At 38.2% G+C, this 17288-nt stretch overlaps 1 protein-coding gene across 4 annotated transcripts; it reads right to left on the bottom strand.

The window, feature by feature from the left end:
* Nucleotides 1–4107: 4107 nt before the first annotated feature.
* Nucleotides 4108–13491, bottom strand: LOC138609655 (leukocyte surface antigen CD53-like). Of its 4 annotated transcripts, none has more exons than XM_069682286.1 (8): nucleotides 13375–13491; nucleotides 12657–12747; nucleotides 10434–10622; nucleotides 7663–7737; nucleotides 7272–7382; nucleotides 7023–7130; nucleotides 6254–6337; nucleotides 4108–6086 (listed from the first exon to the last, which is right to left on the bottom strand). In XM_069682286.1, the coding sequence occupies exons 2-8, from the start codon at nucleotides 12717–12719 to the stop codon at nucleotides 6018–6020; spliced, it is 699 nt and encodes a 232-aa protein (XP_069538387.1). In that variant the 5' UTR covers nucleotides 12720–12747; nucleotides 13375–13491; the 3' UTR covers nucleotides 4108–6017. The 4 variants fall into 4 exon arrangements, with proteins under 4 accessions (XP_069538387.1, XP_069538388.1, XP_069538389.1 ...); XM_069682287.1 differs by having other exon boundaries at nucleotides 10434–10583; XM_069682288.1 differs by lacking the exon at nucleotides 12657–12747.
* Between the last annotated feature and the right edge of the window lie 3797 nt (nucleotides 13492–17288).

Below are 17288 nucleotides of genomic sequence, written 5' to 3'. Positions count from 1 at the left end.
CAGACTTCTCCGGACAGTAGATGGGTGTACCTGGGTCCCACTGGTTTCTGCCAGTTCTGAGCTGATGGCACTGCTGGACATCTTCTGATTTGGAAGGGAAATAAGCTTGATGTGTTTTTCATCTGCTGCACTCAGTGTCTCTGGGCCGACCACTACGATCCTCAACGTTGCCTGTTTCTTTGTGCTTCTTCCAAAGAGCTTGAACAGCACATCTTGAAACCCCAGTGTGCTTTGAAATCTTTGTCTGGGAGAGACCTTGCTGATGCAGTATAACTACCTTGTGTCTTGTTGCTGTGCTCAGTCTTGCCATGGTGTCTGACCTGTGACATGAAACTGTCTTCCACAGCCTCACCTTGGTAGCAGAGTTTGGCTGTTCCTCACCCAGTTTTAAGCCTCCTACAGCTGTTTCTGTTTCACTTAATGACTGTGTTTCAACCTAGATGTGAAATTGATGATCATTAGCACCTGTTTGGTATAATTGGTTGATCATACACCTGACTATGATCCTACTAAATCCCTGACTTTGTGCAGGTGTACCTGTAAGAATTGATGCTGGTTTGAAAGCAAAGCGTAGTAACACCAAATATTGATTTGATTTGGATTTTTCTCTTGTTTGCTCACTGATCATTTTGTAAATTGATCAAAAATAAACAATTATTGTTTATATTTTTGAAAGCATTCTTAGTTTACAGCATTTTTTCACACCTGCCTAAAACGTTTGCACAGTCCTGTCACATATATATACATATTTATATAAATGACATGTTTACATGTTTACAGATATAAGGACATGTTGTCTGATGTGAGCTAAACAGCTGTTATAAGGGGGGTGGTTTGTGAACATATTACATGTTTTATGCAGTGTGAATAATCAAGTTTATGGACAACAGGAGTACAAACAGAAATTTCAGGCAACTTAAATATTTTCCTTATTTGATACCAAATTCTTAAAGAATTTTTAACCATAAAGTTGTTACCTGTAATAGTCTTTGGAGCTTTGGTTGAGAGAAGCGAAGGGCTGGGAGACAGCTTTTGGGGAGATCCTGTTCAATTGCAAGCCATGAACTGGTCGAGGCGGTGGTCTTGCCTGAATATGTCTCTTGCCAATAAATCAGTGCTCTACAGTTTGCAGCCCAGTAATAGTGCTGGAAGTTGGGCAGACTGCGGGCTCCCACAGGTTTAGGCTTGATAATATGCTTTTTAGAGATACGGTGCACTTTGAATCCCCACACAAAAGGCAAGACAATAGACAATAGAAAAATAACTAAAAAAGGCTTGGGGATAAATATTGGTGGATTTTGGAAGAGTTAAAAGAACCTGGGTAGTGCCACCATTTTAATTGCAGTGACATGACCTATCATGGACAGAGGCAATAGTCTCCAGGTTTCAATGCTGGATTTCAACATTTCAGCCATATTCAAGTAGTTTAGCTTATACATCATTTCAGGATCTTTGGGGATAACAACTCTTAAATACTTAATTCTATCTGTAGCAGGGCAATTTTGAAGAAAATCAGGGCTCAAGTCTCCTTTAAGAGGTCAAAATTCACTTTTATCGCAGTTAATTGTGTAACCGGAAAGTTCACCAAATGTTTTAATGACTTCCAACAGGGGAGGTAGGGTTCTTCAGGGCGGGAAAGGAACAAGACCACGTCATCAGCGTAGAGCGAGATGTGGTGATCAACCTTACCTAAGATTAACGGGGAAATAGAGGGATGATTTCTTATACTAATGGCAAGACGCTCCGTAATAGCAAATAAAAGTGGGCTCAACGGACTACCTTGTTGGCAGGATCGTTGTAATGAGAAGGTAGGTGATTGATCACAGTTAGTAATAACTGAGGCCTTTGGGAAGGTATATAGCATATTGACCCAAAAAACTAAGTTATTGCCAAAACCAACCTCGTTTATCACCATCAAAATATACCTCCATTTGATCTGGTCGAAGGCTTTCTGGGCATCAAGTGCCAAAACAGACATTTCTGAAAATCTTTGTATATATTGTAAATAAAATTTGTCGTATCTGGAGTATGTTATGTTCATCAGCTGCCTGACATTAAAGAAGGAAAATATTCCTGGAATAAATCCAGTTTGGTCGTGGTGGATTATACACGTATACACTACGTTTATTAAGTCTGTTTGCAAGAATTTTAGTAAACGTCCTTCGGTTCACAACCAAGAAGAGCAATAGGACGATACGAGGCTGGATCAGTCTCATTCTTCCTTTCTCAGTATCAGGGAGAGATGAGCAGAATATAAAGATTTAGAGAGTCGACAATTTGCAATGTAATGATTAAACATCCTTAACATAATGTCCAAAAATGCTTTGTAAAACTCCAAACTCCAATGCCAAATAGTCACTTTTGAGCACGGAAAGCTGAGCAGTGATGTCTGACAATCTTTTTTCAGTTCAGCCTCATAAACTATAAAGTGACCTCGTACAACGGCCTTAAGGGCTTCCCACAAAGTGGAGTCAGTTATCTGGAGTGTTATTGTGGGAGAGGTAGTCCGTGATTAAGTTGGTTGTTTGTTGGTGAAATTGCATCGTTAAGTACTAATGGATTGAATCGGCTGTTAAACAGAGACTTTGCTCTGCCGAAATCTATTTTTAACTCAATAGGGCTGTGATCAGAAATTAAAATGTTGTGGTATTTGGTAGAAATAATATCTGAGGTCAATTTAGCATCTATTAGAAAAAGTCATTATTGAATATGATTTATGTGCATTCAAAGAGAACAAATCATCTCTGTCGGTTGGGTGATGTAGTCTCCAGATATTATCCAATAAGGTTATTTAGGGCTATCGTGGAATTGGAAGGAGTAGTGGTACGAGCCTATCAATAAAAGTCTAATACAGTATTATAGTCTCTGCCTGCAATTAAGTGAGTTGTTGATAGATCTGGGACAAGATTAAAAGAATTTCCGGAAAAATCTGGGATCGTCAAAATTAGGTGCATAAACGTTTAAGAAAGGGTTAGAACACAATGAGGTGAAGGCCATTGGGGTCAGAAATGGTTATAATATGTCCAAATGGGACATTTCCGCGAATTAATCTTGCCACACCTCTTGCCTTAGAAGAGAAGGTTGACTGGTATATTTGTGATATCCAACTGCATTTTAACCTCTATTGCTCTGTATGTTTGATATGTGTTTCTTGCAGAAAAATAATGTCCCCAGATAAAGATTTTAAATGGGAAAAAAACTTTCTTCAAGTTACTTCTCAAGCCTCTGACATTCATGCTAAGTAGTGTTAGACTGCCGCCATGTGGCGAAAGAGAAGAGCTGCATGCAATCATGTAAGACCATATCTAAAACATTGTGACATGACATTGACAGCATCAGCGTAAGCGCAGACGGAAAAAAATTCCCTCATGAACATTGAGAGACAGCTTGACACTACAAGGAAGTGTGTAACTAGACTAACTCTGTTAGGTAAAGGAATCAACATCGTACGTTATTAGTGGGTTAACGAACAGTCCCATCCACCCTCACATGTCCGTAACACTTGCTCTTATACTAAATTAAGCAAAGTTTAGTCCTTTACAAGGCTGGGAAACCAGAGAACCGTGGGCACATCTTGCGCTTCCAGAAATAGCAGCGATCAGACTCAGTGGCCCGGGTCCGCTATGGGGCGTGTAATAAACATGTCTATGAAAGTTTCAGTTGTAACTGATGACTTGTGTGTGTTTTCAGCTCTTGGAGCAGAAACACTTAGGTCCACATATTTGCAGATCTTTGTACGCATTTGTGAATCTATTTACGCAAATACAAATAGTTTTGCAGCAATAATAGCTCCACACAGGTGCTCTGCAGGTCTAAGAGTGATGTTTTGGGATTAGAGTTGTTTCATTTATGTCAATAAAGAAAAGTGTTGATACACTACATAAAGGACACTCAAAGACACAAAGAAATAGGCAAAGTAAAGGCAAAAAGGAAGAATAATACAGCATATAAGGACTGTCACTCAAAGGTTTAAATAATAGAACAAACTTACTTCAGAGATGCTCCAATATAAAGCATTACTGTATGGTTTATTATAATCCAGACTAAAATCCACTCAAATGCAAATGCACAAATATATATATCAGTCCATCATCAGAACACGATATATTAATTAAAACTTATTTATTAATACGTTGTACAGATGTATTTTTGCTGGTTAATGACAGATTGAGACTTATTCTCTCAGCCCCGCTCAAACTGGAGCAAACAAAAATAATTATAAAACCACAATTTAAAGAAGTACAGATGCTTACTTTCATTTCTTAAGTTGCTGCAAATTTACTTCAGGCTTCATTGTTTGTATCAGTCTCTGCTGTAGATGTATATCAGCAAAGCACAAAGAATATCTCTCATGACAATATTTCATAAAATCCATTCTTTTGCCAGGGGTCTCCAAATTTGGGTTTTATAGGAATTTTTTTCTTCAGGGTGGCATTTTCCCAGAACCCGATAACTGGATTCTTTTTCCCACTGGCTGTCGAGTCCATATCTTTGTGAATAGCCCTGCCTCCCCAGCCCCAGAGAGAGAGTGGCAGCCCTGACTTTGGAAAGGGCACATTTGTATTTTTCCAGAGAGATGAGAGAAAAAGAGAGGAGATGATAAATAAGCTTTATAAACTCCTTATCATAAAAGCCATGTAGAGTTTAAAAAACACACCGAGGCATTTATTCAACTGGAAAATGTTGTTCCCTTCGTTTGCTGACAGTAAAGCTCAGGCAGACAGGTTTTTCGATTAAACAAAAATAAATCTTCTTACATTATGTTCAAAACAGGTTTGAGAAATATTGGACCTCTTCATTATTATTTTAAATGGTTAAAATAATGTTTGACCTGATTGATAAGATACTACAGAATTTATTTATTACAATACACTTTTGTTGCTTTATGACAAATGTTGGAATTGCCCTTTAACACCAGCAGCTTGATGAGACCACAGCCTAACATCATGTCAAAACAGGTTTTAACCATCCAAAGTTACATGTTTCATGAAGCTCCAGAGATTATTAAGAAGCTAAGTTGTGTCAGATGAATGCTGATGGGAGCCAGGATGTCATTATGGCGATTACGTTCCGCTTGCTTTTGCTGATATGTGATTAATCAAAACTACTGGGACTACAAGCGTACCACAAAGGGCAACCAGAACACTCCCTGTACTAAAATGTGGTCACATGCTTACAGATTACTGGGAATGTAAATGAAAACAGATAAACCATGATTTAATTCCTTGTCCAGGAAAAATGTTGAAAATAACATACTGAGAAAATTATGGGATAGCCAAACTTTCTAAGAGACAAAACAACTAAACAGCTTTATGTCTGCCTTGGCTAGAGGTAACCAAACCTCAGCAGATAATTAAAGTTTAGTAACAATGGTATGTTTCAATTAGATTGGGCAACATTTTTGTAATTTTCTGCACACTCCCCGCAGCTATAACAAACAGGAAAGCTGTTATTAGCAGGGGAAAGATCAGCTCTGCTGAATAATGCTTCCTAACTATAAAGATTTTCTTCCATTGAGAGGATCATAAACATTACAGTGACCTGTGGTTAGACTTGAACCCATATCAGAGAGACTGTACACTGAAAACAGAAAAAACATCACACAAATGGAAGGCATTCAAAAGTGTAGAGGGAAAATCAGGATGTGTGCATGTGTGTTTCTTTAGCAGTGTAAAAGAATACAAAGAGAAGTTAAGAAGTTGAACAGTACTTTCCTAAACAAGTAAAGCACAAAATGAAAAAATCAAAAACAAAGGTGAAAAATGATCAATGAAAATAGGTTAGGGGGGTAGAAAATGATAGCAAGTAAAGAAAAAAGAGCATAAAAGCAGCTCATGCCAGGTCAAAGAAAAACAGGGTTATCTCCAGTTGGCCTCCTTTTTGATGGCTAAAATATGAAAACTAAATATTATCCTTTTGTGGTTTTGATCAGATGAATACAAACTTGATACATCTAAAAGACACCTGACATGTGGAATGTCACTGTAAATTGCAGATCCAGGTTTATTGGCCCTTTTTCACTGGTAACCCAGTCCACGTTTCTTAAAGTGGCAAAAGAGCGGGATGGTGATTGACAGACAAATAAACTGTAAACAAAGAAGACACAACATATATTAACTAACTGCAAAGACATTCAAGAACATTCCATATAACAGCATTATATCCATATACACCAACATTCAAGAAAGTTTGAACTTGAATGAACCTTGAAAGGCTGATAATGAGGACAATAAGACAGCTGAATGTACTGTACCTGTATGATAAACATTGTGACAACACCGGCACCTGTGCTAAGATAGTTTCCAGCAAACCAGTTCTTCAGTTTATCAAGACATCCCTGAAAAACAAAATGCGGTTACATAAAGAAACCTGAATATTTGAGTGTTGAAACATGTGAATGCAGATGTCTCCACGCAGGAGCACTGTAATTAAGCCATCATGCTCTGTGGCATGCATGAATAAATATGTGGGCCCAGTTTATTAGTTTATATTTTTTTAAGATGTTGATAGGCAAATTGTTTGGGCATGTAAGGCAGGAATTAATCTGCTCAACTGGTTAGTGTTTCAATAAGACAGTGACTAATGGATCTAAGGGACAGACTTCGGTAAAAAAGGATCCACATTTGTGGTCAACAGCACCCATTTGATGACCATCATTCTCTTGCATTAGTGTGCAATGTATGCTGAGAGGAGCACTTTGCTGACACGGTTTGGATCAGGTCATGTGAAAGAAAAAGGCAGGTAGACCATCTTTCTTTCAACAGATTACTCACATTATTTGCATACTGACCAAAGCACACAGTGATCACTCATTCTATAAGAAAGGGGACATTGTCAACCATGGGAGAAATCAGCCCTTTCTCTAGGTTTCACTCCTTGCTAAAGAGGTATGCAAATCCATAGTCTGATTTTTATGTAATATTACTAATAATAAGAACAAAATGTTTCCTTTATTTTTGTGAGGGACTAAAGAGTGCTGTGCTGTGTGTCTACTTAGAGATCCCTTTGAGACCAGGTGTTACCTCTTTCCAGTAGGTGTGAAAGGGGATGTTACATGGGTCCATGGTACAACAGGAGATTGGGACGTTACCCTTCCAGTCTGCCTCACCATGAACTCCACAGCACCTAAACTGTAAAAAAAATAAAAATAAAATATGTAAATGGAATGATATGACCGCCAAAACATATGATGAATACAACAAACATGTTACAAAGACAAAAAACAATAAAGTTGATTTTAGGTACAGTTAGCAGAATTGTGGATCATTTACCAGGTGCTGGACAGCATCAAAGTCGTCTTTAATGGTCTTGTTGCCTCCTGGACTGGACTGTCTGTAGATCTCCAAGCTTTGCATTAGGTCTCTCTCGAAGTATGTGTCAATCTGTACAACAGACATGCCAGCTCTATGACTTGCAAAACACTGATGCCTACTAGACATTAAAGACCCCAAAACAGTTAATCAGTCAATAGTCCCTATGGCAGCCAGCAGCTCCTGATATCATGACCTTCAGTACAGTTTAAAGAACTTTATTTTCAGTTCACTCAATTTCAGTGTGAAAAATTCAGTCAAGTTGATCAAGAGGTTTGAGGTGAAAAGGTTGCAAAAGGGGGAACCATATCATTCATATTCTTCTAGAAATATATTCATTTAATCTGCCTACCTCTCTGCTGTATACCAGGAACACAAGGGCCATGGCAAGCTCCACCAGCATCAGGATGAACAGCATGACGAAGAACTGGATCATATTCAAACATAGGTAAGTTTGTACGATCTGTACTTTAGTTTGCAGTTTGTACATGAGTCAGATAAAATACTTAGGGAGCAATTCTGAATTGCGATGGCTGAAATTGCAAATCGTTTGCACCCGCTTTCTGCTCCGTCTCAAGGTCTGATTCACAAAGCAAATTGCACTTAATATATTCAAGCGCAAACACGCCCATAAAGTTTCACAGAGCCGTGCAGTTTGCTCTTGTTGTGTGTCTGATTGTGGTTTATTGTAAAGTCCAGACTCTAGTTTCACTGTAACACAGCTTCATTTTTTAAATGAGTGCGCAACAGCAGCTCGTCCATATTATAATCATGTCATGCGTAACGACGCCAGACCATGTGTGCTTGTGTTTCTGCGTTGAGTCTCTCAGAGCCATGGACTGATTGGTCTCCCAATTATTATAGTAATGACAATATATTATTATTAGCCTGTATTTACAAATCCATTTTTTGATCACACAAAAGGTGGAATTGTTGTCATGATCACTGGAAACTCAGCGTGTGACAGCCCTAATAATAGTGCACTGCAGTTACCACCATCTCTCTGCAGACAGTAATATGTGCACTCTATCTGCACGGTGCTCTTAGCTGGTGTTTGTGAATTAGGTGCTTTTTTACCACAAGGCTCATTTGCATAGAAAGGGGCCAAATTCGCCCTGAATGTCTGCATAATGACTCATTTAAATACGTGCAAACGGCACCAGAGCAAAGAGGCGCTTGCTCTGCAGTGCGCTTTGGAGTGCATTCAATCCTCTGCGGGTGTTTCAAGAATGAGGTGGAGTGTTTTTGTGTCATTTGCACAGGTTGAGCGGGTGCAAAAGCTTCGCAATCCTTTAGTGAATTCCCTCTTAGTTTTATCATTTGGTTCCAGTGATCCAAAGACAAGTGGACCGCCGAGACAGGCTGTTGTTTAGGCCTGTATCTATGTTCATGTGTGTATATCATGCATCTTAAGAGTGTCCAGTTGAGCACTTGTGTTCGGTTTCTCTTAACTGCCCATGTCACTTCCACTAGAAGGTCAAACGGCCCCATGGACAGTTTTGACGTCTGTTTGGCACCATACAAGCGTCAAAACTGTTGAGCTTCAGCTCGTAAATCTTTAATATGGACGTCAAATTAAATCTTTTTTCTCCCTTGATGCCAATAACAATACTAAAAAGCATTTGACAGAGGGGGTAGGGATTTCCTGTTTTCCCAAATTGAGGAGATTGGGCTTTGGAAAATCATTTATTCACTGGATTAGGATTCTTTACACCTCACCCTCAGCCACTGTCATCATTAATGGGTAAGTATCACAAAGTTTCACACTGCACAGGAGGACTAGGCAAGGATGCCCACTCTCCCCTTCTTTATTCACCATCTTCATTGAACAGTTAGCTATTCGGCAAAAACATCAAAGGAATCCAAACACCCACAACAGACCATACAATTAGCCCATATGCAGATGACATATTGTTATATCTGAAAAACCCTCCAACATCACTTAAAGAAACCATCACCATAACTGAAGCTTTCTCCAAAATCACTGATTACTCTATAAACTGGTCCAAACCTTGCATCCTCCCAATCGTAATCAATAACTGGGATCCGGCAGCCCACACAGCATCTCCCCTCACATTCAATATTTAGGGATTCACATTTCCCCAGGCTGTCAGAGCTGTTCAATCTAAACTTACACCACTGCTTAAAACAATAAATGATGATCTTCAACACTGGATGAAATTACTAATAACATTGCAAGTGTTAAAATTACAATAGTAAAAAGTAAATAAAATTATTTATTCTCAATGATCCTTATTCAACTCATCCATCACTAGATTCCACCATCACAAAATACTACTGGAAAAACAAGACACCCAGGATCAAACATTACAAAATCCCAAACCCAAAGGAGACTTAGAAGCCCCACATTTTTTCCATTACTTCTTAGCAAACCAACTCCAGTATATACCGAAATGGATACACAATAACCAACCAAACAACACTGGATGGAAATAGAGATAATATTTTACAAAGATATACAAATTTTAGACCTACCATTTCTCAGTCAGTCAATTAAACATCACTCCTGTTTCAAGGTCATGATAATATCAACGACTCTGACAGAGTTTACAATCTGCCATTCAAAAGAAGTTGAAGATAAAAATCACAACACTTCGAACACTGAGGAGCAAACTCCTCCTGTGAATACAATCAATTAGCTCTAGCGCATGCTAGCATGTTGACATTGTACCTGTGTCTGAAGTGAACTCACATTACCATGAAAAACTGTTCATGGTAACCACATGCAAATTCACTATCAAATTATTTTCATGCGTGGCTTGACAGGCAAGCTTGGAAAACAAAATGTTTTAAGAATCAGTTTTCATGTACGGGCTGTAATAGCTGTTGAGATTTGTGGCTTCATTTAATTTACGATTTGAAAATGAGCACAGCACATCATGTCCTGCATTGATGACATATTTGCCTGTTACATCCATATCAGGTACGAATAATAAACATTTAGCATTTACAGAACAATAAGAAATGTAAACATTTTGATGCATTCAAATGCAAACATTACAAAACGACCTTCATTTTAATGCGTTACCTTATACTTACAGCTTTCCCATTATTTAACCATGTAAATCCCATTACAACAAGTACATCATGCGTCATACTCACACTGGTTAACATACAGCGGTTCTCCTTCATGCCTCCTAACACTCCCACATAGCACACACAGGTAACAATGGTACCTGTGACCACCAGAGTGTTGGCTGGGTAGATGGGCCAGAAGGTGGTGATGAGGGAGGCGAACTTGGAGTGTATCATCTGGAACTCCCCAAACGCCACCACAAACGCACCACACAGCTCCAATACACACAGGAGAGACAAAAAGCACTGCATGTTATTCTGGCTATGTGGTGAAGGTTTGACTGACAGCATGAATCAGACTTTTCAGTCTCCCCTGGGGGTCAGGACAAAAACAGTGTATCTCAACCATGAGTGCATTGCTTTTTCACAAACTACAGACTTTTTTAAAAACTCCTCCAAATTATCTTACCTTATTTTCACAGAACAATCCCTTTAATTCATTTCAGATAGTAAGGATTTCTGGCCCTCTACTGTTTCTTCAGGGACATAGCAAGAAAAATATTCAAGCTGAATTAAAATAAACAATGTATTTTTTATAATAATTAAACATGAATCCCAGATAAAGATGTTCCTTACTGTTTAAAAACTGCAGTCCCCCCTCAAAGGACTAGAAGGTCTGCGACCAATTTAAGGGGGCAAGTATTTTTCTTTCACATGTGAAACATAGACATTGTGTATACAGAATGTGTACATTTGCATTTGTTGTCCTATATATACATTTCCCTTATTCTGGAGTACAAGTACAAGAAGCCTGCACAAGTACTGTACTTCTTGAGGTACTTGTACATAATTGTTTTTAATGTTTGTTCTTAATACTTACTACTTCCTCACTACATTTCAGAGTGAAATGTTGTACTTTTACTGCAGTGTGCTCTACAGCAATGTTTACTGTTTAATGTTTACTTAAAAAAAGAAGCTTAACAAATAATTCATAGAAGGGTTTCCAAATATTCATATTCAGGGTTTGTGACCCTTTAAAAAAACATGTTAAGTTTTCCCATCTAAACTAAAATTACTCAGGTGGTCGCCTCATCTTTTATGCTTTTATTCTTGTATGGTGTTTAATGTTCTTGTAAAGCACATTGTGACTTATGTCTGTGAAAAGCACTACATTAATACACATGACTTTCCTACTGAATTAAACTATTCACATGGTTTCATTTAAATCCTAGTAAAGGCCTAAATGGGTTTTTAAAAAAGGTACATTATTTAACGTAACATCCCCCAAAACTGTACTCCACATTTTGAAACAGAACGTAGTTTTTCTTTCTTCCTTTCTCATGACCCATCAGAATTACTGGCTGTAGCAGTAAAACAACCTGCTAACCTGCTATCTCTGAGTATAATGATGTTGTATATTATATTTGAAACTCATATTGGCAACAATCAGTAACAAAGTGAATGTAAGTTTTAAAGAGCTAGAGTACATTATAAGAGTTACAGAGAAAAAACTAACAACACTGACACTAACACTGGGTCCCAACAACCAATTGCTGCGAGCGTTTTCTACCCTTGGGCACGAGGTAAAGTATCAGTTTAGTGGCAGAGATTTTAAGTGTGTAAGTAAATATTATACAATAGGAGGAAGAGATCACTGTAAGGAACCTCGGTCTGTCTCAATCATAACCCCTGAAGACAAAGCTGATCTTGTCCTGTACATGTGTGAGTATTTTTTTCAAAGGGAAAATCTCATCCTGCCTCCTTTTCACAGTCTGAAGGTCACATAGAGTCATCAGTATTCATTTCAGTCTCTCTCACAACCAGTAAGAAACTCCTCACAGTAGGTTTAATAGTAATTTGAGGGACTTTTACTTGTATTTATAGTATTTCTACATACTTTTATTCTCTTCAGATTACAATTTTTCACAGCCTTCATGTCCACTGAAAATCATGTATCTCCAAATTTCTTGATTTGGAGTGCAACCAATTTGAAATAAACTGAAGGATGAAGTAATGTGTTGAGAAATGAAATCCCGCTCCTAAAATTAATCAAATTCATCATTAAATGATTTGATTTAACAAAACTAATTTGATCCATCTTTTACAACAGAAGGTTATTACAATTTATTGACATTTGGAGGTCTACAAGCATGGCAACGATCCAAGTTGATATGTCCTGTCTGTTGGGTGTACCAGGTACTACACATTCACAAGACAGCCCAGTGTTTGGTTGGACAGTGTTTTGTTAGACAGTGTTTGGTTGGGCGGAGTGTTGGGGCTGCTGTGTATCAGTGATCTTTCAGCACCTACCCAGCACAGAAAGTTGAGATTGACCACCATAGTTTTCCAGAAGTTTACACATGAGCGATTCATCCTTCCTGATAATCTTCCTCTGTATTATCTGTAATAATAGACAAGCTGGTTTATTAAAATGATAGTAATTGTTGCATGACGATTTACATTTACAAATGACCTTTATCTTTCAATGTATTGTGAGTGAAAACAATCGAAGCCGCTGCTCCTGTTGGAGCGCTTGAGTGTTTACAGGACACCACTGTTTGATATGGCAACACTGAGCCATGAGGCACAATGGACACTTGTGACCTATTCAGGCTTCAGTTAATTATTATTACTTGTTCTTATCTCAAGATGAACCATTTGTTACAAGTTTGCGCCAGCATTTGTGGTTGTGTTTTGTTAAAGCAGCTTAGTACTTGTTTTCCTCTCTGAAAAAATAGTGTGTCCTTCGTGTTTTCTACACAAAGTTCCACAGTGACAAACATTTTGCATTTAATGTAGTATTTTGTCTCTTCATGTTTTTTAAATTAATACATACATCATGTTTTATAAACCTGCAGTACTACATATATCTTGATATGTAATTTATTTATTTAACGAGTGTTAATTTTGTTGATTTTGTATGTCCTTTACATGGAGTGGTTAAGTTGTACTCTCACTAAACATTTATACACTCAAAGTCTAATCATTGGGATTAATTGGATCATAATAAAATATATCAATAACTTACCTTAACAACACTGTATCTGGTAATATTCCTGTAACAGATCCAGTGAGCAGTATTTTGGTGTTGTTCCAAACATTCCCAGTGTCAACTGACGACAGACAGGTATGAGGAGGAAGAGAAATAAGCAGGAGGAGGAAAGACAACTGAGGCCACTGTCTGGCACTAAGAGTGTACCTACATGACCAACACTGAAGAGGAGGAGTGTCCACACTACAGCATTTACAGGAAAGAAGGGCTGTGAGAGAAGTCGGGTTTGTGTAAAGTTTGATAAAGAGTGACTGTCAGTAAACAAACCACTTGAATCTATCACCAGTTTATCTGCCTTCTTCACTTCCTGAAGTCCAGCATTTGGAGATGCTCTTGAACTGTAACTGTGGCCAACATAGCAGTTTTTGGGAAATGTGCTGTGACACAAAAGGTCACTCTACAAAGAAAAACCTGTCCATGTGAAATAGGTGGGAACGGAAGCTTGGTGATATAGTGACTACAGAGCTAGCTGGGATTTATTTAGTAACAGAGCAAACACATTTTCAACTAACACATCTGCAGCAGGCGTCAGATAGATGTCTTCCAATGTTGATACCAGTATCAGAAAAGCCTTAAATATAGAAATGTGAGATATAATGTAAGATCTGGTATAAGCAGGTGTGCACCGTTTCCATAGCATGACTTTAATGGGTGCATTATGGCTGCCACCAGCAACTACTCATTAAACCAGAGCCAGACCATACAACAGGGGTAACCATCATTTCAAACATGGTTGTCCAGTCCTCGGGGAATAAGATGGATGACTGGAAGAGCTCACTAGGATCCAGAGGAAGCACAAAGAGTGCAGTATCATGTGCTTCACGGAAATGTGGCTGCAATGTAATTGCCCCTAGCTTCTACATAGTAGGCGCGGACAGAGACACCAGCGTGAGAGGTAAGAAGAAAGGAGAGGGGCTCACTGTCTTTGTAAATTCCAGGTGGTGTAACCCAGGACAATATCTATGTTACGCTGATAGCCATCAGACTTTGTGGGATGTATGGACAGGCATTAGAGATGAAGGTCATGGAGAGGCTGGTCTTAGCACACATCAGAGCAGCAGCATCCTCAGCACAAGACCCCCTAAGTTTCAAACCAGCCTCATGTAAGTGTGGATGACACAATAATATATCTGCTGCAAAGAGCATACTCCTCCTTGGACAGATCAAGCAGTTCAGTGCGGATCATGTTCTAAGACTTCTTGAGCGCCTTTAACACTATGCAGCCCAAGCCGCTGAAGGAGAAGCTTATCTTGCACTATTCACTCTGCCTTTTTTGTACTGCCTGAATACATGAATGTGTCTAGTATATTTACATCTATTAGGTTGTGTTATGTGTGATATCTGTATCATATTAAAATATATTGTATCCCATTGTATCATATCACATTATAACCGTAACTGTACTGTTGAAAGTAATGTTTGAAGTAATGAAATGTAATGTATTAGTAATGTATTATGTATTTAAATGTAATGCAAGAAAGTTGACATGAAAGTTCCAATGTAATTTTCTCTTGGGGATAAATTAATCTGTCTTGTCCGTTCTTCCATCCAGCTGTTGAATAAATAAAAGCATGTATATTTGTCTGTCACACTAGTATTGGATCTGTACTCGCCATCAGTCAGTTTCACAAAATGTAGTATTGTGATGAGTATTGGGAACAAAACTAATATCTTTGGAACATCTCTGAGATAAAGCAGTAGAATGGGCAAAAGAAAGGATTTTACAATTCCAGTCAAAGTATTTAGATTCTGTTTATAAAGAACATATTTTCTGGCATTTTTGTCTTTATTGATCGTGTCATGAAGAGTGACAGGAAATGTGGGAAAGAGAGACTGGGGATGACAAGCAGCAAGTGTGAGGGCTGAAATCGAACCAGCATCTGCATGTAGGGCACCCGCTCTACCTACTGAGCTACCAGGGCGACCCATGGATTTTGGTGAGACTACATCATACTGTCTGATAAAAGGCTTCAGCTGAGGTCACGCCCGTGTTTACTCACTGAAAGCTCCTCCAGAAACCCTGTCTGTCCTGGCTCCACGTTTCCTCTAGTTGCATTAAAAGAATTGGAGGATAATCTATGATGGCGGAGGGGAATTTCATTTTTTATTATTTAATTTTCCAAAGAAAATAATCATAATCTCAAAACGTGGTTTTGCTTTGTCATTATGAGTCTATGGAAGTCGTGAGATACAACCTCATGTATTTGACATTCGAATGGTTAAAGGGACAGACCAAAAGAAAATACATTATCACATTAAAAAGTCACAGTAGAAATCTTTACTGAGACAAAGAACAGACACAGACGCATAAGGACATACTGTACACTAGCTTAGCTCACATCAAAGGGGTTGATCAGCAAATTCAAAGCAGAATAGCCTTATCAATTTCATTAATTAAAAAACTACAGGACCACTTACCTCATGTTAGCTAGTTGAATTTAACAAAAAAATACAGAGCTTGTTATAGAAAAGAGAGAAAACAATTAAAATAACAAGAAGATGGGAGGAAAAAAATCATTTCGAAGGAACACATCACAACGTGGGTTGTGTTGGTAAAGTTAGACTTCTAAGCATCACAATGGTTTTCAATCGAGTTAAAATGAAATGTAAGGATACACAATAAAACTGTATGAAAATGTCCCAAATAGATATTTCAATATAACAAAAATGTGATAGTTTGTGTCTTAATGAAATGTGTCTCTTTATTGGGGGGGATAATGACTTCTTAAGTAATGATACTAGTCAGTTAAATGACTATTAAATTGAGTGCTGATGCTCGGTTTAACCTGATTCTTGTTTTGCGTTACATCTATTGTCTATTTTGATTTCTGGATTCCCCAGAAAAAAATACAAAACCTTACACAGAAGGGATCAGTTATAAATCACAATCAAACATTCACTAAATTGATTAAAGAGGACCTCCCCTAATTTAACATAACTACTGCACATGTGTATAGGCATTTTTTTGGGCTTCAGAAGGACCTGTATGAAGATGAATTGCCTTAAGTGATGTCACCTGAGTCAGCATCAGATGAGGCTGATCCAAAGATGGCGCCTGTTATATCCAAAAAGGTTTTTGAACTCAGAGGTTTACCAATTTCCCCCGCTGACCTGAACCCCGAGATCCTGCTTGGCCCATACACTCCACATTGTGATGAAGTCAGGGACTGTCAAAGGTTTTATAAATATAAAAACCTCCATGGAACAATTCTTCATAAAATAGAACTGTTGGTAATGTAATGTCAGGTTTCAGGAAGAAGAATATGAACACAGACAACATGGGTCTGACAGTGTTACTGAATGCTAAAGTGGAGGAGTACTCCTATAATTTAATACTTTGATAGTTTTCTTTCAATTTAACCTACTGGATTTTTGACTGGCCTCATTCACAGCATCTCATTGCTTTCACATCAAAAATTGTACATTGTACCCACCAAGTAATGTAAAATGATCCTAAAGTGACGACAGGTCCCACAGTAGCAGAAGCACAAGTGTTGATAATTAAAAAAAGAGAAGAAATAAATTCCATTCAGCTGCATTACTTCCAGGGTTTATGAATTAATGGTTAATCGTTAGTGCAATTACTAACACCTGTGCTTTGCCAACTATAAACTAAAAACGTCTGCTGTGAAAGAGGCCTACCTGAATAACCCTTTGTGTCCAATGGATGAGTCAGCATGTCCTTCACAGGTCAGACGTCCACTGCAGATTTGTCAGAAATGAAGCAACTTGAAGTAGTCTGTTCTTGAGCAAACAAACTTCTAATAATGTTAAAAGTTGTTTGTTTTAAAAGCATATTGCATAACAGGTTTGCAGTTCATTCCTGATTTTGCTGTATTTCACTCTTTTTAATAACGGTAGGAAGCACCACATCCCTGCTGTGTACTAAA

This window comes from Semicossyphus pulcher, unplaced genomic scaffold, assembly GCF_022749685.1.
Source record: "Semicossyphus pulcher isolate SPU_LCO1_2020_fin unplaced genomic scaffold, fSemPul1.0.p SCAF_6, whole genome shotgun sequence".
Taxonomy (NCBI): Eukaryota; Metazoa; Chordata; class Actinopteri; order Labriformes; family Labridae; genus Semicossyphus; species Semicossyphus pulcher.
Note: the sequence above shows the minus strand (reverse complement) of the source record. Positions and strands in the feature narration are given on the sequence as shown.

Bases quoted from the DNA above. Each gene is read 5' to 3' on its own strand.
- LOC138609655 (XM_069682286.1), bottom strand. From the start codon at position 12,719: ATGAATCGCTCATGTGTAAACTTCTGGAAAACTATGGTGGTCAATCTC. The intron at 7,383-7,662 runs GTAGGCAGATTA...TCTGTTGTACAG, and splicing joins TCCTGGTATACAGCAGAGAG to ATTGACACATACTTCGAGAG. The intron at 6,087-6,253 runs GTACAGTACATT...CTTTGTTTACAG, and splicing joins TCACAATGTTTATCATACAG to TTTATTTGTCTGTCAATCAC.